Source organism: Pelophylax lessonae (assembly GCF_965119305.1).
Source record: "Pelophylax lessonae genome assembly, chromosome: 4".
Lineage (NCBI taxonomy): Eukaryota > Metazoa > Chordata > Amphibia > Anura > Ranidae > Pelophylax > Pelophylax lessonae.
The window spans coordinates 566,496,863-566,522,393 of NC_138771.1; the positions used below are offsets into that span (position 1 = coordinate 566,496,863).

Sequence of the window (25,531 nt, forward strand, 5' to 3'; positions counted from 1 at the left end):
TTTATCTGTAGCTGCATGGGATGGGCCATCTGATTCTGGTGATCTTGGTCCCTCCCACATCATCAATATAAAACGTGAGAAAAGGGAGACTGAGGAGGAAACTAAACAGATCCTGCAAATGCTGAAAAATGATAAGGTGGATGGCCTTACTGAAGGAAATTTTATTTATTTTTTTAATTCTTCTTCTTAATACTTTTCATGCGCTTGCTTATGTAAAAAAAAAAGTTTAGCTTTTTGATTTTTTTTTTTGCTACTCAAGTTGGGTAGCTGTGTAGATACTAACCTCGACTGACTTTTTAAGAGCTTCTAGGTGGCAACAAATGTATTACCTGTTACATCTAAAGACAATACTTTTGTGTTTATAAATCTTTATTGAACAAATGGCTCATTTGAAGGAATCTTTGCCATCTTCGTTAGACCCCTACCAGTTTGCTTATCGTAGTAATAGGAGTACAGAAGATGCAGTTTCTATGGCGCTGCACTCTGTTCTCACACACGTAGACAACAAGAACTCGCATGCTGTTTGTTGATTTTAGTTCAGCATTCAACACTATTATTCCATCTAAACTGATCATTAAACTTGTAGATTTGGGTATTGACATTTCTATTTGTAATTGGATCATGGACTTTTTGACTAATAGACCCCAGCAGGTCCGCTCTGGTTCCATTTGTTCAAACGCCATTACTTTTAATACTGGTGTACTGGTGGCTGTGTGCTGAGCCCCTTCCTCTATTCTCTTTTCACTTCTGACTGCAGGCCTGTGAGTGGATCTAATTTAATTATCAAGTTTGCAGATGATACTACTGTGATTGGTCTCATCTCTAATAATGATGAGACTGCTTATAGGGAGGAGGTTCAGTGACTGGCCACATGGTGCAACAATAATAATCTTCTCCTTAATACCTCAAAGACAAAGGAGCTTATCGTGGACTTCAGGAGGGAGACGGGAGGCATGCTTGACGCCATCCATATTAATGGGATGGCTGTTGAGCGTGTCCCTAGTTTCAAGTTCTTAGGAATTCATATTTCGGCAGACTTGTCTTGGGCCATTAACACCTCCTAGTCTAGTTAAGAAGGCTCACCAGCGTCTTTTTTTTGAGGACACTTAAGAAAAATAATTTTTCCTCGGATATACTGGTGGACTTTTCCCGCTGTGCAATAGAGAGTATCCTGACCAGCTGTGTTAGTCTGGTATGGGAACTGCTCTGTGGCAGAGCGTAAGGCACTGCAGCGGGTAGTGAAAACTGCCCAGCGTATTATAGGGACTTCACTTCCAGCTATAGAGGATATTCAAAAGAGATGCTGCTTACGCCGGGCTCGCAGCATTCTTAGGGATTCCTTTCATGCGGCCCATAGTCTGTTTACTCTTTTGCCCTCTGGTAGGTGTTTTAGGTGCTTCCGGACCAGTACTAGTCGACTGAACAGTTTTTTTCCTAGACCTGTTTCTTTGGTGAATCTTGTTACTCATTGAGATATTAAAATTTCTCTTTACTTTTATCTTTATTATAGTGTGTGTGTATATATGTGTGTGTGTGTGTGTGTGTGTGTGTGTGTGTGTGTGTGTATGTATGTGTGTATATATATATATATATATATATATATTACTATTTATAGCTAATATTCTTATTTTTATTAAGTTTGCTAAATGTGTAAAATTGTATATCCTGTACTTGCTGTTGTTGCATTCTGGTTAGACCTAAACTGCATGTACATGTGTGATGACAATAAAGTTGAATCTAATCTAACACAGTTGTGATTTGTTGATGGAATACTAACCCTTAGGTTAGTTGATTGAGAAACCTTCTTCTTTATTGGCAGGAACATAAGTTTAACATTATTTTGACCCATTTTTTTTTTAAATCTTACGTTTTTAAGGGAGAGTATACATTTGGCTTGTTTTGAATCATACCACATCAGTACATTTGGGTTAAGGTCAAAACTCTTAACTGGTCATTCTAATATACAGAATGCTTTTTGCTTGAGCCACTTTGTTGTCAATATACCCAATTAGGATCATGAACAAACTTGCGGTATAACACCAGCGTACTGTCTTTTACAGTTTTTGGATGACCCAGGTTTACGCAATGATGCGCAGAACCATCCTGTACAGCTCCCGCTGGCACATTCTGGCTGGTCGTTTAGGGAAGATGATGAAGAGGAGGACACAAAGCCTATTTTCCCCAAAGAAGAACAGATGGAAGTAGACCCCTCATCTGTCAAAGGTAAGTAAATGGGGGATTCCTTTCCTAAACCCAAACCTAGGCAAACTTCCAGTACGTGAATTATTCATCCACTTGCCCAAAGATTTGTATTTTTTTTTTTTTTTTCAGTCTGATCTGGACAACTCTTATCAGACAGCATGTGCCATTCTTGGACCTCTGCACAGGCTTCATTTGGGGTTATTCTATACAGACTGCTCCAGGATCTACCTTTCTTTTTGATAAGCCATTGGAAGAGCAGCAGCATTCTGATGAGGTTATTTAACTGCACGTCTCTCATGAGCACGTTCATTGTATCACCAAGAGCACTGTATAAAGAAATAAAACCCTTATTGATGTAGATTGCACAGGTGACTACAGGAGACTAATATCCAGACAAACTTGGGTACATATGCTAGCTGTATGTAAAAATTTGATTATTTATAATAAATAGCTGGGTTAAAGAGCTTTTGTTGACAGGCTTTTGTTCCCTTCTGAACTGCTTTTGTAACCATACAAGTCAAAAGCAGCATGCAGTGTAGGAGGTCAGCTTACCCATCACTCTCAATAATCCCGGAAGCATCTAAAATGTAGACAGATGAACCTAAAAGCAAACAGGAGCTGCAGATTGTTACTTCTAGGTCTAACCTGCTTACTCTGTCAGCTCCCAGTGATTGACACTAGACAGAATGGGGTTGATTTACTAAACTTGGAGAGTGCAAAATAATGTGCAGCTCTGCATAGAAACCCAATCAGCTTTCAGTTTTTTTTTGTCAAAGCTTAATTAAACAAGCTGAAGTTAGAAGCTAATTGTCTACCATGCAAAGCTGCACCATAGTTACATAGTAGGTGCAGTTGAATAGAGACAATAGTCCATCCAGTTCAACCTGTGTAGGTGTGTGTGGCCGTAATCATCTCACATACCCCTGAATGTTCTGATCCTTGAGATGTACGTCCTTGAGATGCACTCTCCAGTTTTAGTAAATCACCGACAGTGTGTCCTTTTTAAAAGCAGACTGGATGTGTCTTATGTGAGTTCCAACGACTTTTTGAAGAGGACAGTGATCTAAGAAGAGGAGTGTTGGAATGAGGATGGAAAGAATCCATGTGAAAAAAAAAGGAGGAAGGAATGCTTATGACCATCACTGTGCAGTGTCATGTTGTACAGCCCAGATAACTGTTTGTATATTAGGTTCTTAGTACAAGTGGTAATGTTGTAATATACAGGTTGTGCTCTGACATGGTTGGGGTTATGATTCCTTGTGCAGTTATGGTCATTGAGATTTTCAATGCAAACCCAAAAAAGGGCAAAGCCCCATAATATTATTTTGTGTAACAGTGTGTACAAAGGCATGTCAGGTGGGAGGATTATGACTTCAATGCATAACTGAGCAAAGCTTAGGAAATACAGCTGGGCAAGTTGACTGTATCTTGTTGAATTGCTTGACTAAGTGTTTGAGTTAGCTGGTTCACCTTAAGAGGTTGATTTACTAAAACTAGAGAGTGTAAAATCTGGTGCAACTGTGCACGGTAGCCAATCCGCTTCTAATTTCCGCTTAAGTTTTGACAGAAAAACCTGGAACCTGTGCTGCAGAGCTGCAACAGATTTTGCACACTCCAATTTTAGTAAATCGCCCCCCATGGCTTCATGCACACGGTCTTTTGCCATGGTGTAAATCCCAGTGGCAGTAATCTATTGATACCTGCTGCTATGTTTGGCAGCTGTGAGTGGATAGCCCTTGCACTGCAGTGACAGATTGTCAGTGACTGCAGCTTTTCCTGCTAGTAATTACCTGTGGTGATTGCGGCTGGTAGCACTTTGTGTGTCCATTCTCTGGGTATAGTGCTGTGCTCGGAGTCCCTTGCTCGGATTAAGTTGCAGATCAGGGGTTCTGTATGTGTATAGAAACCAAAGACAGAGAAACCGGTTTTGTCAGGTTAAAAATTGCAACCCTAGTGTTTGTCACAATAGGTTACCTTTGAATGGATTAAGATAATGTTGGTTAAGGCAGTGCCATTAAAAAAAGCACAAGGGACTTACGATCTTTGTCTTGTTAAGATCTTTAGTAGAAATCCTCCTCTGGTACACCCCCCCCCATGAATATTTAAACCCTTCTTGCTTATTCTCCTTTTTAGTGAAGGAAGAACCAATGGAAGACGATGATGGTGTTTTGAAACTTGGTGTCCCACAATGCAAAGCCCCTGCAGTGAAGAAGCCCCCAGAGAAGAAGGATGTGTCGCTCCCAGAGTTGCTGGAATCTCTGCAGATTTCCGGAGAAGATGCACTCTTCTTTGTGCAGCTACCAGACACTCTCCCAGGACAGCCACTTAGCCAGGAATCTCGACCTGTCCGCAGTGAAGTTCAAACTGAGGATGGGCACGTGTTACTTGTCAAGGACAAAAGTCAGGTGTGTAGGAGACTTTAGGATTTTAGCTGTGCTAAATCAGAAAGGCACACGGAGAAGGATTTATGTATTCTCTTTACTTAAACCTAAAAATTGCTTAAGGCTCCTACAAGTCCCTGTGTTAAGTTCCAGACTGATGTCTGTGTCCCTGTGGTTCACATAGGGCCCAAAGTGTGCCTATGGTCTTGACTTCTCTCTGTGTCAGGATTAAGTCCCTATCTTCCCTGTATTAAGCCCTCCTATTATTCACTTCTCAAATGCCAGAAGCCAGATTACTAAGGTTGTGACAGAATGGAAGGCTAAACATCAGCACAGTTAGCTTGGGTACATTTTCAACCAGGTCAAGCTCACCTTAAAGCAGACCTTCTCTCTCCTTTTTGAAGATTTACATATTCCAATATTCTGGGTTCTCCCTCCCTTACCACATTTTAAGGTGTTTTTTTTCCTGGGTAGCAAGTACCTTCTCTTTAAAGTACTTGCTCCTACTTCCTTTTTCCTTGCCTAGACAAGGATGACGATTGCTAGGCACGGCAGCTGCTGTAGGAGTACATGTCCCATGAGGCATTGCAAGACTGAAAGCCACAAGCATGAGTATCAGACGCATAGTGTTATGGGACTTTCCATTCTGAAAAATTCCACAAATCTTGTCTATCTGCCAGAATAAGGGCTATGGTGCTTCTCGCTGCCGCCTTTAAACTATCCATGGAAGAACCCTCACATATTTCTGGATATATTATTGAAATGTCTATCTCCATATCTACAAAATAGAAGCAAGTCCTTTTTTTTTTTTTTTTTTTTTTTTTATAGTTTGGTTGGTTTAGTCACTTTTTATTGTGCTTAGATTTTGTAGCTTTTGGAGTATTTCAGTCTCATGATTTTCATTATTTTTTGTAGCTAGATTCTAGTAGTTTGTGCCAGCTGCAATAATTGCCATAATTACTGCTGTGTCTTCCAAGATGAAGGTGACAAAAGGCTTGTTTAAGCTGTGATTGTATAATTATATATTTTTTCTACCTGCAGGAGACCCCAGCAGCAGAGGAGATCTGTTCATTGCGTAATGTGTCCGAGGGACAGATGGGAAAGCTAGTTGTGCGTAAATCGGGCAAAGTGCAGCTTGCTTTGGGCAAAGTTACACTTGATGTAACATTAGGGACTTCCTCCTCCTTCTTACAGGTGATGAATCTAATACACAGTTAATTCTATTAATAGCTAATATAAACCTAACTCCTAAAACAAGCTAACAAGAGGTTCTAGGACACCCCCCCCCCCCCTCCCAAGCTCCCTTCAGCAACACCTAATCAGCAACCTGGTTCTTTGTAACCTCCATAAAGTGAACGCGAAGTGATGCCTACTAGTCTTCACTGACCTCCACTAAAGCTAATAGAGCACAGATCATGCTCCATTAGCTTCTTTGGCCACAACATCTGGTGAAAGTGACGGCTGCACCCAGAAGTTACCTAGTGCACATCACTTCCGTGTTCATTCACCGGAGAGTTGATCAACAAACATTAAAACAAGAAAGTATGGTGCTAAACGTCACATGATAAACATATGGCTGGGTGAAGTAAGGTACCTGTGCCTGGACCACCGCTGCGCTCTTGGATCCACAACACAAAATAAAGGTCTGACAACAAGGCACAATGCAGTTTAAGATATGTAGAATCTTTATTTAAAATCCATCAAGACTTAAATAGGGGAATACAATACAGAGCAAAGGTTGACTCTCTTCCTGGCATTAGTCGGTTAAGATGGATTTTAAATAAAGATTCTACAGATTTTTAAGTGCATTGTGCCTTGTTGCCAGACCTTTCTCTATTTTTTTGTGGTCAGCAAACAGAGGTGTCCTGTCCAGGTCCTCAGGTGTGACAGTGAAGCCCAAAATACAGGGTAGGGGAAGTTGGCCAGAAATGGGAAGTAGCTTGACCTTCGGAGGGCTGTACCAGTGATTGGGTGGTCTTACAGGTAATACTACCTAGGAGTTATAGTGATGGCACCACAGTAAAATGTTGATCCTTCCATGCTGGGCGACTTTTAGTGAACATAACCTCTCCCCCTCTTCCCATAGAGGTTAATTGTTAACATAGAACCCCCCTCTGTTGTACCTACCAAGTTTTTAGTATAGTAAATTGACTACCAGTATCATGTGTTTACATTACATGTTGCAAACTCAGCAGTCCTTTCTATTAGGCTGCAAAGTTTAGAACGGTGATGGCGAACCTTGGCACCCCAGATGTTTTGGAACTACATTTCCCGTTAAGCTCATGCACTTGGCGCTGTTGTTGAGCATCATGGGAAATGTAGTTCCAAGACGTCTGGGGTGCCAGGGTTCGCCATCACTGGTTAGAAGATTGTTTCATTAAAAAGTAACTCCACATTCCTCTCTGGGTGATCTATGTACATTGCAAGGATTTTAACAAACTTTGTTGCAGATTCCTACCTTTTGTTATTCTGAAGAAATAGTTTTTTTGTGTCCATGTGCTAAGTGAATCAGTCTGGGAGTGGGTTAAAAATCCTCAATCAGCTGCTGCACCTGCCGGGATCTGAGGAAAGCTGCTGAGTCAACATCCCTTTTTAGAGGTGAGTATATCACCAAAAATTACATTTCTCTTACGTCCTCTGACAGTCGCCACCCATCCAAATTAGCCTTCACTATTGGGTAATGACGCCCTCTGCAGGAGTAAGCTAGGCAGTTAGAAATGTTAATAAAAAAACTTTTCTATACTTTGACACACCTCTAGGGGGCTGTCCCCAGCCATTATCCTGATCCAGTTACCACTGGTCCTCAGTTTTTATGCTGCCTAGCATAGGAGTAGACTAGCTCTCCTGGCCGGGACCTAGCGTCTCGGTTTTTCTTTGTTTTTTTTCTAAAAGTATGTATTTTTCTTCTGAAAATAGGTTTTTATTTCTCTCACTATCACTAGTTAGTCAGGGACTTTTTCCTGGAGGACTACAAGTGACTGCAGAGCTGGGCCTCGCACTGGGTAATATAGATCCTTACGGAGTCCCAGCCTGCCAATAATCGTCACAGGTTACTGTTGCACCCAGACCTCGTAACGACAGTGCCCCTTGGACTGGGGATGAGCCTGTGGAGCTGCGTCTTTGCTGAGGGTGTCTCAACTCCGTAACGCCCGCATGTTGCTAGCATCTCTCCTTGGCTGACGGCACCCCCACTTAGGGTGGGAGGTCTTCCCGTATCAGAGCGGTGCCCGCTTTCCTGGACAGGTGAGTACTGTTACTCCCTTGTCCCTGGGGGGTTTGTGGGCCCACTCTTAGGGGATGGCAGGGCTGGTGGTCTCTGTGGGATCCCCCTTCTGGCTGGCTTTGGGTTACTTCCCTCCCTCCGTGCCCCTGCTGAGGGTGCTGTGTGGGGTACTTTTGGTACTTGGGGGGGGGGGGGGGGTGCTCCATAGCTGTGAGGGGTCTCCCTGGGGTCCCCTGTGGTGGCCAGAACGCATTTATGAGCTCATTTTGGCGCTGTTTAGCGCGGCCGCCATTTTAGTTGTGGGCAGGTGTATGGGCAGCAGCCATTTTATGATACTGTCCTAATCCCGATCGGGAGCCATCTTGGATAAGGGCACATGCCTATTAAGGGCAAGCAGCTTTCTTGCCGGTGATTTTTTACAGAGTTTCATTAGGCACCATTGTATTATGGCTCCAAGGCTAGGCCTCTGGGGGCGTGAGGTCACTTTCTCTCTTACCCTCCATTTTACCTCAGAGCAGTGTGTGACAGTTTCTGAAACTGTTGGGGATTTTTACTAATGCCAAAGGCATTTTTCTGCCAAAACTGTTGTTTTTTGTGGATTTTGCATTTTCTGAAGGGGCTCTTTCAAACAATGCAGGCTGCGGTGGGGTTCCGCGGGAACTGCCAATTTAAAGGGCCAGCGTCCCATTTATTTTTTATTGGCTTTCTGGACTCCCAGACTAACGATTCCCCCGCAGGCCTGGTGTGGGCTTTGGGTATTCCTTAAACCTCTTCCCTGGTCTCCATTTTCTGCTGCTCTTGCGCTTTTTTTGCGTCCGTAGTGGATCTGCGGAGTGCTGTTTTTAAAAAAAACAAAACAAAATAAACGGCCTATGCCCTCCCAGTCCTCGGACTCTGACCCTGAATGGCTGCCACGGACGATGTCCCTCCTGAGAGGTCCATGTCCTCCGCTTATGAGGGGGAGGAGGTGGAAAAATCTTCCTCGGTGGCGCGGGCCTGCGCTGCCATAGCTACCCTCATTAGCGCCATTAAGGAAACTCTCAATCTTGATGATGAGCCCTCTCAGTCCAAGGGCCCAGAAGTCAGGTCAGGTTTTTTTTTTTCCCCTGTCCTGTGGAGTTGCACAAAATTGTGAATGACCAGTGGCGTTGGATTAAACATATGCTGGTGGTGCCTAAGCATCTTTTCCCACCGCTATCCCTTTTTTAGGAGGCCGTGGACAAACGGAGGTGTCCCCTCAAGTGGACCACACTGTCTCTAGACTGACTAAATCCACCTTGATGCCAGTGGAGGACTCCCCGGTGTTCAAAGATCTGGCTGATAGGCGCGTTGAGGCACTTTCCTGCTTAAACCTGTGGTTGCCTCGGTGATGGCCTCTCAGGCTCTCGCGGCATGGGCCAAGGTGCTTCGGAGCACCCTGGTGGCTGAGTCGGCCTCTCCGACTGCCCTTGACATGGTGGCTGGGGTTACCCGAACGGGGATGTACCTGTGTGACATGGCCTTGGACGAGGCTCCGTTAGTCGCTAGGTTGTCTGCGGTCGGGGTCGCGATCCGTGTTTTTTTTTTTTTTTGGCAAAATGCTGGTCGGCTGACCACGCTTCCAGAAAAACAGTGTCTGACCCTTATGTGGGGAGTCGTCCTTTTGGGAACACTCGGGCTGAGTAAGGGGCTTACAGGGGGTAAGAGTACTCAGTTGCCCCAGGTCACTAGGGGTAGGTCCTTCCACGCTAGGCGGCCGGTCCTTTCCTGCCTTAGGGGCGCAGGACAAGGGCTTCAAGCCCTCCGGTGATCACAAGAAGCCGTGGTCGGGTCAGCCAAAGGCCGGTCATTCTGGCTCGGCGGCCCAGTCCACCTCTTCATGCAGGGATGCCCTCACTTGTCTTAGGGGTGGGGGGATGTCTGCATTGCTTTCAGGAACCCTGGTTGTCCAGCATTAAGGACAGGGGGGTTCAAAAGCTGCTTTGTTTCAGGGTACAATATCGGGTTTCGATCTCGCCCCGCAGACGGGTTCTTCCTGTCAGCTCTCCAGCTACCTCCTGCTCATCTCAGGGGTCTCATGGGGGCGGTGCATGTTCTGCTTGCCCAAGGAGTCTTTTTGTGCCTGTGTCTTCACGGGACGGTTTTCGCGGTTTTTCTTCCAACCTGTTTGCGGTGCCCAGAACAGTGCGTCCGCTTCGGGACTTGAAGTCTCTGTACCGCTTTGTGTGGGTGCAGAAGTTCTGAAAGGATCCTGTGTGCAACTTTGTCGAGTTTTTTGGCCGTGCCGGTTTCAGACACTCTGGGACTTCGGGTGGACCATCAATTTTCAGGAGTCGGCACTGACTCCTTCAGTTCGTCTTCAGTACCTGGGGATGGCCCTGGACTCGGCTCAAGCACAAGTTTTTGTTCCAGAGGACAAACCCTAGACCCTGCGGGACGAGATCAGGTCCCTCAGGGACAACAATCTCTCCTCCTTGCGGACCTATATGCAGTCTCTGGGTCTGATGGTTTCAGCTTTCGAAGCTGTCCCGTTTGCTCAATTTCTTACAAGGACCATGCCAGCGGGGATCCTGGCCAGGTGGGACAGAACGCCTCGGTCGTTGGACAGGAGAATTTCTCTGAGCCACCGACTGCGGTCGGATCTTTTGTGGGGGCTCCGGTCGCCGACCCGGGCACAGGGCAATTCCTTCCGTCCTCTGCTGTGGACGGTGTTCACCAAGGATGCCAGCCTGTCGGGCTGAGGAGACGTCATGGGCACGCTTGGTGCCCAGGGGTTGTGGTAGGCGGTGGAGGCCTCCTTGCCGATAAACGTCTTGGAGCTCCGTGCGATCAAGCTTTGTCTGTTCTGTTGGTCATCTCAACTTCAGGGGTGTCCGATTCGAGTACAGTCGGACAACGCCACAGCTGTGGCTTATATCAATCACCGGCACCAAGAGTGCCTGGGCGGCCAAGGAAGTGGCCGTGATCCTGTCTTGGGCCGAATCGCACGATCTGCCGATTTAGGCTGTTCACATTCAGGGTGTGGAAAACTGGCGGGCAGATTATCTGAGTCGCCGGCCCTTAGACCAGGGAGAATGGTCCCTGCATCCGAAGGTGTTTCGCCTCCTGTGTGCTCGGTGGGGGACTCCGGACATGGATCTGTTTGCGTCCCGTCTCGACAATGAGGTGGGAAGGTTCATGGCCGGACCTCGCGATCCTCTGGCGAACGCCACGGATGCGTTAGGGGTGCCTTGGCACTGTTATCGGCTGATGTATGCCTTCCCTCCAATTCAACTGTTGTCCAGGTTCCTCCGCAGGTTGGCGTTGGAATGGATACCAGTCGTTCTGGTGGCCCCAGACTGGCCACGTTGGTCCTGGTACGCGGTCATCGTTCAGATAGTCGACGAGCTTCCCTGGCGCCTTCCGCTAAGAGACGATCTTCTGTCTCAAGGGCCGATCTTCCATCCTGCTTTACAGTCTCTGGCTTTAACGGCATGGCTGTTGAAAGCCAGGTCTTGAGAACTAGGGGTCTTCCGAATGCGGTCATCCCTACCTCCTTGAAGGCTCGTAAAGCTACTTCTAGAAAGATTTATTTTCGCACCTGAAAAGCGTATATTGCCTGGTGCGAGTCGCATGGTTTTCATCCTCGCTCTTTCTCGGTGGCAAAGGTTTTGGCCTTCCTGCAGAAAGGGGTGGATCAGCATTTGGCGCTGACCAATCCAGGGTCAGTTGTCGGCCTTGGCCGTCTTTTTCCAACGTCCCTTGGCATCGCATTCCTTAATACACTTTCATTCAAGGGGTGCGGCATCTGGCTCCCCCGAGGAGGGCTCCCTTGCCTTCCTGGGACCTGAATTTGGTGTTGTCTGTGTTACAACGACCTCCCTGTGAGAACATCAGAGAGTTTCCTCTGCCTGTGTTGTTCCAGAAAGTTGCTTTTCTGGTGGATATAACGTCTGCTCGCAGAGTATCTGAATTGGCGACTTTTTCCTGCCGTTCTCCTTATCTGGTGCTTCATAGGGATTAAGTGGTTCTGCGACCCAATCAGTCTTTTCTTTCCAAGGTGGTTTCTTCGTTCCACCTCAACGGGGATATCGTGTTGTCTTTGCTTTGTTCGCAGCCCAAGCATTCCAAGGAACTTGCTTTACTTATGCCCCGTACACACGTGCAGATTATCTGAAGACTTTTGTCTGCAGACTTACCAAAACCATATAATATGAGGTCAAACCTAAACACTTTCAATTTGTATGCAATCCGGCAGGCCCTTGCACTACATAGAAAAGGTAAATCTGAAGACAAAAGTCTGCAGATAATCTGCACGTGTGTATGGGGCATTGGATGTGGTCTGGGCTGTCAGTGTTTACCTGTCTGCCACAGAATCTGTTCAGCAGTCTGATTCCCTGTTTGTTCTTCCTGAGGGACCTCGGAAGGGCTCGACCTCGTCCCCGGCATTCTTTTCTAGGTGGATTAGACAATTGTTCTGGCCTATTCCGTCAAGGGTCTGGTTCCTCCTTTACCTGTAAAGGCCTTTTCTTCTAGAGCCATCAGCGCCTCTTTGTTTTTTTTTCTCCATCAGGCTTCCGTGTCTCAGGCGTGCAAATCGGCGACCTGGTCGTCTGTGCACTCTTTCACAAAATTCTACAGAATTTATGTATTGGCACCCTCGGATGCTTCCTTTGGCCGCAAAGTTTTGAGTGCGGCGGTTGTTTGCAGAGACATTTTTTTCTGTCTCTTCCTTGGGGTTTTTTTTCGTTACTTTTTTCAGTTGGTTGCGTCTTCCCACCCCTCACACCTGCACTGCTTTGGGACATACCAATAGTGAAGGCTAATATGGATGGGCGGCGACTGTCAGAGGACTCAGAGAAAAGAATTTTACGGTAAGTTCTTACAAAAATTCTACTTTTCATGCAGGGGATGCCAAAAATTTGATTTGTAGCTTAGTGTAGACTTCTGGGGAAAATCGGTAACCCAATCACACAAGCAGGAAATTACATATCTGGGGGGGGGGGGGGGCATTTTGTACACCATGTGTGTACAGAATGCCTCCATGTAGCCATATTGTATTGCGTTTTACAGAAAATGACAGAGCTGCAGAATGAAAAGGAAAGGTCATTTTTAATAACATTCAATTACATCGCCTTGTGTTGTAATTGTATATGCTTTTTCTTTATTGTTCATTGACGGACGCAGTCCTCTGATGCATATCAGTAGGGTTATACTGCCCCCCTACAGGAGTAGGACACTAGGCAGACGCCTATTGGCAGTCCCAGGGGGTATACCCTCTCTTCCTGCATAGGATGTCCGTTTTAATCTGCCTAGTCAGGCGTAAGTACCTAGTTCCTAGCTGGGATCTCTGGTCCTGGCAAAAAGTGTGTTTTTTTTATTTTATTTTATTTTTTCTGTAGATACTTTTTAGCTAGCTTCTCCGGATTTTTTTCTTGTGAGTCTACAAGCAATTAAGATGGATCTGGGTGACGGTCTGGATGTATAGATCAGTGGTCACCCCAGCCGGCCAGCGAGCGCGCGCAGACCTTAGCTCCGCACTGGGTTGGCCATGACTTAGTCCCACTGGACAGGGACTGGCCCCACGGGATAAACGTCTCGCCAGGTCGCATATGACCGGGTTTAGGCCCGAGTCGCAGCGTTCCTATTTTGGCCGACAGCCCCCCCACTTCAGCGCAGAGGGGTCCTGTCAGGAGATGGCAGCCACTTGTGTTCCTGGTATGGTAAGTAAATGTTCCCCCCTGGCGAATTTTGGGGTGGACGCGGGCCCCTCCCTGGGACAGTCGGACCCACACAATCCCGGGTTCCCCTCTGTCCTTTCGTGCACCCCCCTCTTCTATCCCCCCTCCTACTTCCACCACACTGGGGGGCTGTTTGGGCCTACTCCCAGGGGCTCAGACTACGTTTTCAGGCCGAATTGGGGGTCGGGGGTGCCGCAGCGACCGAACGATCGTGCGGGGGGGTTTGGGCAGTACATCCAGGGCCCACGTGCGGATCGATTCCGTTGTGGAGTCTGGGGGGTCCACGGTTGCTCTGCGCGGGGCTGCCATTTTCTTGAATCCACATGTGCTGCAGACATCGGCGGCTATCTTGGTACACCCAGCACAGCCATTTTGCGGTGGATTCTTCCCAAAGGAATCTGTATCGGAGTTCCTGGAGGTGTTGTTTCTGTGGGTGGAGCCCCTGCCTTTGCACTGGGCGGTTTCTGAGCTCACTTCCTTTTGGAGAGCTACTGCTGACACGTGCAGACATTCTGGGCCTGCTGCTGCATCTTGGATCCCAGACAGATGGGTTCAGGAGGTCATAAAGTCCAGTTACAAGATCGAGTTTCGTTCAATCCCTCCGGTAAAGGTTTTTCCCTTCCAATGTACGACCCCGGATCGCTTGCTGGTGCTCTATGGGGCAGTACAGGACCTGTTACAACAAGGGGTGATGGTTCCCTGTGCGGAACATTTTGAGGGGTTTTATTCTAACCTGTTCATGGTTCCCAGGAAGGAAGGCAAGGTGCATCCAATCCTGAACCTGAAGGCACTGAATGGTTTCTTGCAAATTCAAAAATTCAAGATGGAATAGGTTTGCACGGTGGTGGCTTCCCTACATCAGGGGGATTTCCTGGCCTCCATAGACATCAAGATGCCTACCTTCACATCCCAATCTGTGCCGGTCACCAACAGTTTCTCCATTTTGCCTGTGAGAGGATCACTATCAGTTTGTGGCCTTACCCTTTGGTCTTGCCTCCACTCCTCGGGTTTTCACAAAGGTGTTGGCTCCGATCCTGGCGCTGCTACAGCAGTGAGGGACATCGGTCCTGGGTTACCTGGACGACCTGCTTCTCCGTGCGGAGTCTCCTTCGGTGCTGATATCAAATTTGGAAATCGCCATGAGAACTCTGGCGGAGTTCGGGTGAATTCTGATCCTTCAGAAGTCGTCCCTGGTCCCTTCCATGAGACTGGACTATCTGGGCCTGACTTTGGACTCCTTCTCAGCCAGGGTGTTTCTTCCTCCAGAAAAACTCTTGAAACTTCAGACTGCGGTTCAAATGTTGCTGTCCAACAAATGGTCATCCCTTCAGACCTGCATGCGAGTTCTGGGACTGATGGTGTCATCTTTCGAGGTGGTCCCCTTCGCTCAATTCCACACGAGGATCCTCCAGAGGGAAATCCTTCTCATATGGAACAAGAATCCAAACTCCCTGGACATTTGGATCCAGCTGAGCCAGGGAGTCCCTGATCTGGTGGCTTCGGTTACCGATGCTTAAGCAAGGAAAATCCTTCCTCCCTATATACTGGACAATTGTCACCATGGATGCAAGCCTGTCCGGGTGGGGGAGGAGTCCTCGGCAGGTTCTCTGCTCAGGGAGTCTGGTCCCTGGAGGAATCCAGGTTGCCAATCAATGTCCTGGAACTTAGAATGATCTGGCTTTGCCTAGTCCTCTGGACAGAGTACCTGAGGGGTTGTCCAGTGCGCATTTAATCGGACAATGCCACGGCCGTGACTTGTGTCAATCACCAAGGGGGCACCAAGAGTGTCCTTGGAAGTGGCAGGCATTCTTTGTTGGGCAGAGTGCTTTGTTCCAGCTCTCTCTACTGTTCACATTCCAGGAGTGGAAAATTGTCAGGCGGATTACCTCAGTCGACAGACCTTGGATGCAGAGTAATGGTCCCTCCATCTGGAGGTGTTCCAGCAATTGTGTCTTTGTTGGGGCACTCCAGACGTGGATCTGTTGTAGTCTTGAATCAACAGAAAAGTGCAGATGTTTGTGGCCCGCTCCCGGGACCCTCTGGCAGATGCCGCAGACGCGCTGGTGGCCCCGCCACTATCAGCTGATGTATGCTTTTCCTCCTCCTCAAGTTGCTACCGAGCATTCTTAGCAGGATTGAGGCATAAGGGATTCCGGTCATTCTTGTGGCTCCGGACTGGCCTCGCCATGCCTGGTACGCCGTTCTGGTCGCAGACACTCCTTGGAGACTTCCTCTCAGGGAGGATCTACTGTTTCAAGGGCCAATCTTCCATCCTGCTTTACGGTCGCTGGCTTTCATGGCTTGGCTGTTGAAAGCCAGGTGCTGAAGGACAGGGGGTTGTCTGCTTTGGTGATTCCCACCATGCTTAAAGTGAGAAAAGTGACCTCCTAGGAAGATCTATCATCGTACCTTACGCTTACTTTATCCCAGAAGGTGGCCTTCTTGGTGGCTAACACTTCTGCGGACAGGGTGTCGGAACTAGTGGCATTGTCCTGTTGTTCTCCCTATCTGGTGGTTCATCAGTACTTTGTCCGGATCCGTCCTTCCTTCCGAAGGGGGTTTCTAGTTTTCACCTAAACGAGGACATTGTTTTACCATCTTTGTGTACCAAATCCAAACATCCTAAGGAATATGCTCTGCATACTCTAGATGTAGTTCGGGTGATCAGGGTGTACTTGGCGACTCTTTTCGTAAGTCAGATTCGCTCTTTGTACTCACGGATGGCCCAGAGAAAGGGCTGCCTGCATTTGCTGCGACTATTTCCAGATGGATCAGACAGACAGTGGTGCAGGCTTATTCAATTAAGGGTCAGGTTCGACCTTTCCCTGTTAAGGCACATTCTACTCGGGCGCTTAGTGCTTCCTAGGCTTTTCTCCATCAGGCATCTGTGCTTCAGGTTTGCAAGGTAAGACGGATACCTGGTCGTCTGTTCACACCTTTACCAAATTTTATTAGGTGGATGTGCTGGCATCTGCAGGTGCCTCTTTTAGCCGCAAAGTTTTGCAGGCTGCTTTTTAGGGGGCAAAAGCCTTCCTTGAGGGTGTTTACTATTTCAGGTGGGGTTCATCTTGCTGTTCTGATTAGTGATTAGTTCCATGTTGCCTGGTTGGCGGTGTTTAACCTTGGGGACTTGTTTTTTTTTCTGCTGTTCCCATCCTTCATTTTTATGGTACTGCTTTGGGACGTCCCTACTGATATGCATCAGAGGACTGCATCCATCAATGAACGATAGAGAGAACTGGATTTTTTTTTTACTTGCCTTAAAATCCTTTTCTCTTAGGTTCATTGACAGACGCAGTACCCACCCCTCTATTTTGAGTTGGGTTGGTATTGTTTTCTCTGACACTGCTTTGGTACAAAACTGACATCCTATGCAGGAATAGAGAGGGTATACCCCCTGGGACTGCCCATAGGCATAGCCAGAACATTTTTTTCCTGCCTAGTGTCCTACTCCTGTAGGGGGCAGTATAACCCTGATATGCATCAGAAGACTGCGTCCCGTCAATGAACCTAAGAGAAAATAATTTTATGGTAAGTCAAAAAATCCAGTCCCCCCCCCCCCCCCACACAAAGTGGTTACCCATTTTACATTTTTTATTTATTTTTCCTATTACGTGAAGCTTTTAGTGTATGTACAGTGCCTTGAAAAAGTATTCATACCACTTGAAATTTTCAACATTTTGTCATGTTGCAACCAAAAAACCTAAATGTATTTTATTGGTATTTTATGTGATAGACCAACACAGTGGCACATAATAGTGAAGTTGAAGGAAAATTTATAAATGGTTTTCAAAATGTTTTACAAATATCTTAAGTGTGCCATGCATTTGTATTCACCCCCCTGAGTCAATACTTTGTAGAACCACCTTTCACTGCAATTACAGCTGCAAGTCTTTTTGGGTATGTCTCTACCAGATTTGCTCTAGGATTTCTTTACAACATAGCGCAAGCTCTTTCAGATTGGATAGAGGGCGTCTGAACAGCAGTTTTCAAGTCTTGCCACAGATTCTCAATTGGAATTAGGTCTGGACTTTGACTGGGCCATTCTAACACTTGACTATGCTTTTGTTCTAAACCATTCTATTGTATCTCTGGCTGTATGTTTAGGGTCGTTGTCCTGCTGGAAGGTGAACCTCTGCCCCAGTCTCAAGTCTTTTGCAGACCCGAACAGGTTTTCTCCTAGGATTGCCCTGTATTTGGCTCCATCCATATTCCCATCAACTCTGACCAGCTTTCCTGTCCCTGATGAAGAAAAACATCCCCACAACATGATGATGCTGCCACCACCACGTTTCCAATCGGGGATTGTGTGTTCAGGGTGATGTGCAGTGTTAGTTTTCTTCCACACATAGCATTTACTTTTAGGCCAAGAAGTTCAATTTTGTTCTTATCTGACCAGAGCACCTTCTTCCACATCTTTGCTGTGTCTCCCACATGGTTTCTCACAAACGGGACTTCTTATGGCTTTCTTTCAACAACGTCTTTCTTCTTGCCATAAAAGCCAGATATCTGGAGTGCACGACTAATAGTTGTCCTGTGGACAGATTCTCCCACCTGAACTGTGGATCTCTGCAGCTCCTCCAGAATTACCGTGGGCCTTTTGGCTGCTTCTCTGATTAATGGTCTCATTACACGGCCTGTCTGTTTAGGTGGACAGCCATTTCTTGGTAGGTTTGCAGTTGTGTCATACTCCTTTTTTTTTTTTTTTTTTTTTTTTCATTTTTGGATGATGAATTTAACAGTGCTCTGTGAGATGTTCAAAGCTTGGGATATTTTTTTATAACCTATCAGTGCTTTAAACTTCTCTACAACCTTATCCCTGACCTCTCTGGTATGTTCCTTGGTCTAAATGCTGCTGTTTGTTCACTATGGTTCTCAGAACTCTGAGGACTTCACAGAACAGCAGTATTTATACTGAGATTAAATTACACACGGGTGGACCCTATTTACTAATTAGGCCACTTCTGAAGGCAGTTGGTTCTTCTAGATTTTAGTTAGGGGTATCAGAATAAAGGGGGCTGAATACAAGAGCACACCACACTTTTCAGATATTGATTTGTAAAATATGTTGAAAACCATTTTTCTCTTACGTCCTCCGACAGTCGCCGCCTCTTCATATTCGTCACTATGGGGTTATTGACCTTTTCTCCATAGGAGTAGCTAGGCAGCAGAATATGTTAATATCAAAGCTTTTAGCATACCCCACCCCTAGGGGGTGGTCCCCTCAGTCAATACCCTCCTGCTTCCTGCATTCCTACCTCAGTTTCAATTGTCTAGCTCAGGAGTTAGCAGGCTTATCCTGTGCTGGGATTTCAGTCTCAGCCTCTATTCTCTCTTTTTGATTTTATTTCAAGTGTTTTCTCTTCTTTACTTAGCTGTTATTTTTCAGCATTAGTTTAGTTCTTCGGATGAAGATGATCATGCGGAGCTGGGTCTCGGGCTGGCCTCCCTGGTTATCCGGGGTTCAGGGCCAGTGGCTTTCCAGCCTGCCATCGAGCGTTCAGCTCAGGTTTCCCTGGCATATATGAACGACCCATCCCTGTTCGCTGCAGGGATGCTGCGGTGAGGTGGCTACCTCACCGGACGCCATTTGCGGTTTCGCACCGCAGTTCCACTGCGTCCTGGCTGCCCTGTCCTTAGTGCAGCGGTTTGATCGCTTGTGCGGGTTCCCCACGCCATCCGGATGGTAAGTGTATTCTGTGTGGGGACCTGTCTGTTTTGGGTGTCAGTCTGGGACTGTGGGACCCTGCATGTCTGTGAAAAAACGTTGAGCTCCCTGTCAGTATTAGCTGCCTTTCTGTGGGCTGAAGGGGGGGGGGCTCTCCTGTTCTGCTCTGTGTAACAGGCTGAGTTTTCTGTGAGACATGCTGTATGCTGTGTGTGACATGCTTGTGCAACATTTTTGGAGCATACTGTGCGGCGACCGCTGCTGCGGTCCGCCATTTTTTTGCAGCGAGCTATGGTGGCCGGTCCTGTGTGGAAAGAGGGGCGTTTTTGGCGCCAAGCGCCGCCATTTTGACGGCGATCGCTCCGGCCTCATGTCAGCGCTGTTTCTGTATCTGCCTATGGAGCCTCAGCCAGCGGCCATGTTTGTGTAGCCTTTACATAGGCTTCATAGGGGAGGTCAGTCTTGCATCACTTCCTTTTCCTCTGGGACAGCGATCGGTGCAGCAGCCTGTGTGATCTCTCCAGGTTTTACCTTTCCATATTCCTGTATTCCTTGCCTTGTATTCCTATCCCTGTGGGGGGGTCAGTGTATTCTGTGAGTGCGGTGGGCTACGCTCGCCGCGATCTTAAAGGGGCAGTACTCCTTTTTTTTCCTAAGTCTACTGGGGCATGGATTCTCAGGAAAGCAAGTTTCCCCCCACCTTGGTAGGGGGCCAAGGGGCTGCTGCTTCCCCCGAGGGGGCTGATCTGGCTACTATTGTGGCTAACTTAGCTGCTCAGGTGCAGATGCTGGTGGCTGATCGATCCACAAAAAGGCCCAGAGTGTCAATTTCCTCTGATTCAGAGGGCGATGGGGATGCTATGGCTGGAGTGCCCTTCTCAGGGTCTCGCTCATCTCTAGACCTTGCGGGGTCTGAAGGGGAGGCTGAGGTGGAAGGGGTTGATAATTCTCCCCCTGGCTCGTCTGAAGAGCTTGCACTCATGGATGAGTTGGTTGCTTCTATCAAGCAAACACTGCATTTGGAGGATGAACCATGTCCTCCTGTTTTGATGTCCTCGTACGGGACGCAAAGAAAACGCAAAACGTCGCAGGTTTTTCCTTGCTCTACGGAATTTCAGCGCGCTGTTGATGAGCAATGGCGCAAAATAAAGAAGCCTTTTGCTGTGCCGAGTAGGTTCAAGCTGCGTTATCCCTTTACACCAGCTACTGATGAGCGTTGGTGTGTGCCGTCTCAGGTGGATCACGCGGTGGCGATTTTGAATAAATCCACTGCGATCCCTGCTGAGGATACCCCGGTGTTCCGGGACCCTATGGACAGGAGATTGGAGTCTCTGGCCCGTCACTCTTATACGGTTGCGGGCTCTATGCTGAAGCCGATTTTTGCTTCTATTATGGCAGCCCAGGCTATTGCCGATTGGACGCAGGTGCTCAGGCGCACCCTGGTGACTGACTCTGCTTCACCGTCAACTTTGGCTATGGTGGATCAGATTCATCAGGGTGTCATGTACTTGTGTGATGCGGACTTGGATATGGTCCCTTTGGCTGCGCGTCTCCAAAGTGTGGCGGTGTTGAACCGTCGCCTGATCTGGCTGAAATGTTGGTCTGTTGACCAATCTTCTCGCAAGACTTTAGCTAATTTGCCCTACGCGGGCTCTCGCCTTTTTGGCGAATCTTTGGATACTCTGATAAAGGGTATTTCTGGGGGTAAGAGCACTCTCTTGCCCCAGACTCACAAGACTAAGTTTGTTCGCGGTAAGAAGAATACCTCGTTTAGACCCTCTCAGGGTTTAAACGAGGTTTTCGGTTTCGTGCCTTTCGGTCGCACTATAAGGGCAAGCCCTTCAAGGGACAAGGCTCCCAGAAAAAGCCGTGGGCAGGTAAGCAGAAGTCCGGCCAGTCCAGGTCCGCTGCCCATAACAATGCGGCCTGAAGGGGCGCCCTCACCCAGTTCTGGGGTGGGGGGACGTTTGCTCGGTTTTCTTCAACCCTGGCTGGCCCACGTTCGGGACAGGTGGGTTCAGGAAATCGTTCGATCTGGATACAAGATCGAGTTTCTCTCTCGGCCGGCGGGCAGATTTTTTCCCTCAAATCTTCAGCTGTCTCTCCGGAGCGATTGCGGGATCTGCATCTGGCGGTGCGGGACCTGCGGGCTCAGGGAGTGGTGGTTCCGGTGCCTCATCGGGACAGGTTTCTATTCCAATCTGTTCACTGTGCCCAGAACGGAGGGCAAGGTACGTCCGATTCTGGACTTGAAAGCTCTGAACCGCTTTGTGCGGGTTCGCAAGTTTCGCATGGAATCCTTGCGATCAGTGGTGGCTGCCCTGGTTCCGGGGGAATTCATGGCCTCTATCGATCTGAAGGATGCGTATCTTCACATCCCCATTTTCGAGGGTCACCAGAAGTACCTTCGATTCGCCATTGCGGAGGATCACTACCAATTCGTGGCGTTACCCTTTGGTCTTGCTTCGGCTCCGCGGGTTTTCACCAAGGTGCTTGCGCCGGTTCTGGCTTTATTGTGAGCCCAGGGCATCTCGGTCCTGGGCTATCTGGACGACATTCTGGTTCGGTCTGCGACCAGTCAGGGTCTGGTGAGCGACCTGTCCGTCACGATGCAGACGCTACAGGAGTTTGGCTGGACGATAAATTTTCCAAAATCGACGCTGTGTCCGTCGGTTCGTCTTCCTTACCTGGGAATGATCCTGGACTCTGTTCAGGCGAAGGTCTTCCTGCCGGAAGACAAGCTCCGGAAGCTTCAGGAAGAAGTCTGGTCCCTCAGGGACTTTCAGTGCTCGTCCCTCCGGACGTGCATGAGGTGTCTGGGATTGATGGTCTCGGCTTTCGAGGCGATCCCCTTTGCCCAGTTTCACACGCGGGGTCTCCAAAGGGAGATTCTGGCCAGGTGGGACGGGCGACAGCAATCTCTGGATCTCCGGATTTCGTTGAGCCATCGCACCAGAAAGGACCTTCTGTGGTGGCTCCGGTCCCCGGCGGTGTCGGGGGGCAAGTCCTTTCGCCCTTTCTCGTGGACCGTGATCACCACGGATGCCAGCCTGTCGGGCTGGGGTGGTGTTCTGGGCGTTCTGTCCGCCCAGGGAACTTGGTCGGAGGAGGAGTCCTCCCTTCCGATCAACATTCTGGAATTGCGAGCGATAAATCTCTGCCTTCGGCGTTGGTCGGACAGGCTGCAGGGCCATCCGGTTCGGGTGCAGACGGACAATGCCACAGCGGTGGCCTACATCAACCACCAAGGGGGCACCAGGAGTGCCCGAGCGGCTCGGGAAGTAGCCGACATTCTATCTTGGGCCGAGACGCACGTCCCGGCGATATCTGCAGTTCACATTCCGGGGGTGGAGAACTGGCAGGCGGATTATCTGAGCCGCCAGACCCTGGCCAGGGAGAATAGTCCCTTCACCCGGATGACTTCCTGATGTTGTGCGAGAAGTGGGGGTCCCCAGATGTGGACCTGTTCGCGTCTCGTCTAAACAACAAGATGGAAAGGTTCGTGGCAAGGACGCGCGATCCTCGGGCAGACGCCTCTGACGCGTTAGTGACGCCCTGGCATCAGTATCGCCTGTTGTATGCCTTTCCACCGGTTCAGCTGCTGTCCAGTTTCCTTTGCAGGTTGGCCTCGGAACCGAAAACGGTGAGTCTGGTGGCACCAGACTGGCCTCGCCGGTCTTGGTACGCAGATCTCGTGAATCTGGCGGTCGACGCTCCGTGGCGTCTGCCTCTTCGAGAAGATCTCCTGTCTCAAGGGCCGATATTCCATCCTGCTTTACAGTCGCTGGCTTTGACGGCCTGGCTGTTGAAACCAAGATCCTGAAGGATAGGGGTCTCTCCCCTGAGGTCATTCGCACTTTGATCAAGGCTAGAAAGTCCTCTTCGGGGAAGGTTTACTACCGTACTTGGAAGGCCTATTTTGCTTGGTGTGAGTCCAGGGGGTATTCCCCTCGCTCATACTCTGTATCAAGCGTGTTGGCTTTTCTTCAAACGGGCGTGGACCAGCGTTTGGCGTTGGCCACGATTAAGGGTCAGATTTCTGCTCTGGCCGTTCTCTTTCAACGCCCTGTGGCATCTAATTCTTTGGTTAGCACCTTTGTTCAAGGGGTGCGGCATCTGGTCCCTCCTAGGAGGGAGCCTTTACCTCCATGGGACTTGAATCTTGTTCTGTCCGTGTTGCAACATGCTCCCTTTGAAAAGATCAGGGAGATCTCGTTGTCTATGTTGTCCAAGAAGGTCGCCTTTTTGGTGGCAATCACTTCGGCTCGTAGGGTGTCGGAGCTGGCAGTTTTGTCCTGCAGATCTCCATATTTGGTGGTTCACTTGGATAAGGTGGTCTTGCGACCTAACCCGTCTTTCCTTCCGAAAAGGATTTCGGAATTTCACCTCAATGAGGACATTGTCTTGCCTTCGCTTTGCGCAAAGCCTAAACATCCAAAGGAAGTGGCTTTGCATTCCTTGGATGTTGTTCGGGCGATCAGGGTTTACCTGTCATCGACTGAATCCTTTCGCAAGACGGATTCTCTATTTGTCCTTCCAGAGGGGCCTAGGAAGGGCATGGCGGCGTCGGCTTCTACCATCGCCAAATGGATCAGACAGGTCATTGAACAGGCCTATGCTTTGAAGGGGAAAGTTCCCCCCATGCCTGTGAAGGCGCACTCTACAAGATCTCTGAGTACGTCTTGGGCCTGTCATCATCGGGCTTCTTTGGCCCAGGTGTGTAAGGCGGCGACTTGGTCGTCCGTTCACACCTTCTCAAAGTTCTACAAAGTGGATGTTCAGGCATCGGCAGATGCTTCCTTTGGCCGCAAGGTTCTTTGTGCGGCAGTGCCTTAGGGTTCCTTGTTTTTTTCTTGGACCCTTGGCTGTTGGGATGTTTTTATCCCTAGGTTATTTGTTTTCCTGGGTTGTTGCTCCTGTTGAGCAAGTTTTTTTCATGTTGCCCAGTTGGTTTCCTTCCTTTGGTAAGGTTCCTTTTTCTCTGATGTGGGTACTGCGTTGCCTTGGGCGCAGCTGCGATTTTTCTCCCACCCCTCATGTCTACTCTGCTTTGGGATGTCCCCATAGTGACGAATATGAAGAGGCGGCGACTGTCGGAGGACGTAAGAGAAAACGGAATTTTTGTAAAATCTTACCTGTAAAAATCCTTTCTCTGAGTCCTCCGACAGTCGCCGCCCCCGCCCCTCTTTTGGGATTTTTGTTTATGTACTCTACTGCTATGCTACTGAAACTGAGGTAGGAATGCAGGAAGCAGGAGGGTATTGACTGAGGGGACCACCCCCTAGGGGTGGGGTATGCTAAAAGCTTTGATATTAACATATTCTGTTGCCTAGCTACTCCTACGGAGCAATGGTCAATAACCCCATAGTGACGAATATGAAGAGGCGGCGACTGTCGGAGGACTCAGAGAAAGGAATTTTACAGGTAAGATTTTACAAAAATTCCGTTATTTCCGTTCCACTTCACAATTATGTGCCACTTTGTGTTGGTCTATCAGATAAAATCCCAATAAAACACATTTACGTTTTTGGTTGTAACCTGCCAAAATGTGGAAAATTTCAAGGGGTATGAATACTTTTTCAAGGCACTATATTTGGGTTTCTCTACAGATCTGTATTTTCTTCTGCTCATGTTTTCTTAATGATGTCCAAATATTTTGTGTTCTTTTGTGTAGGAACTGGTATCAGTCAGTGTTGGGGAAGCGCGACGTGGTGAGATGATGGTTCTCGGACATATTCAGCATAAACTTGTCTGTTCACCAGATTTTGAATCTTTACTGGAACAACGGCAGCAATGAGACCTGGCTTATTGAGAACAAACTGTTTAACTTATTACTGTGTATGCTGTGGCCGGACCACTCTTGCGTTCTTCCAGAAGCTGTGGGGAAGTAGTTTATACCACAGATATACTTGGATATTTATTTTATATCCATATGGTTGGATCATTATATGAATACTGAATTCTGTAGCCTTTTTTCCAAAAGGATTGCTCTGAATTTAAGAGGCAGACTAATTTAGACAGTCTGAAAAATCTACCTTTATCCAAAATGTAAATGTCTTTTTGTAGTAAGCTAAAACACCATATGAAGAATATAGCTTTTACCTTGTGTTTAATGCTCCTTCCTGCTTCATAAAATATACTTTTATGGAAGAAGGTTTTCCAAAAGGAAACTGGTCTTGTAAGTGTGGGCATTTGGCATCAAACTATTGCATTCTTCTAACGATCTCTGTCTCTGGGAAAAAATGGTTCTGTTTAAAAGCTTTGTCCATCCACAACAGGTATTTAAAGTGTTATTAAACCCAGGACCCTTCATTCACAATATCTGGTCTCCCGCAGTACACAGAACATGGAAATGCAA

At 47.9% G+C, this 25,531-nt stretch overlaps 1 protein-coding gene across 1 annotated transcript in view; it reads left to right on the forward strand.

The window, feature by feature from the left end:
* Nucleotides 1-25,190, forward strand: part of POLR3D (RNA polymerase III subunit D) — a 40,589-nt gene extending 15,399 nt beyond the window's left edge. The window contains exons 5-9 of the mRNA XM_082256883.1: nt 12-136; nt 2,061-2,223; nt 4,336-4,607; nt 5,625-5,777; nt 24,848-25,190. Of these exons, the coding sequence (XP_082113009.1) occupies nt 12-136; nt 2,061-2,223; nt 4,336-4,607; nt 5,625-5,777; nt 24,848-24,970 (836 nt within the window). The 3' untranslated portion in view covers nt 24,971-25,190. The remainder of the gene's footprint in view (nt 1-11; nt 137-2,060; nt 2,224-4,335; nt 4,608-5,624; nt 5,778-24,847) is intronic.
* The last annotated feature ends 341 nt before the right edge of the window (nt 25,191-25,531 follow it).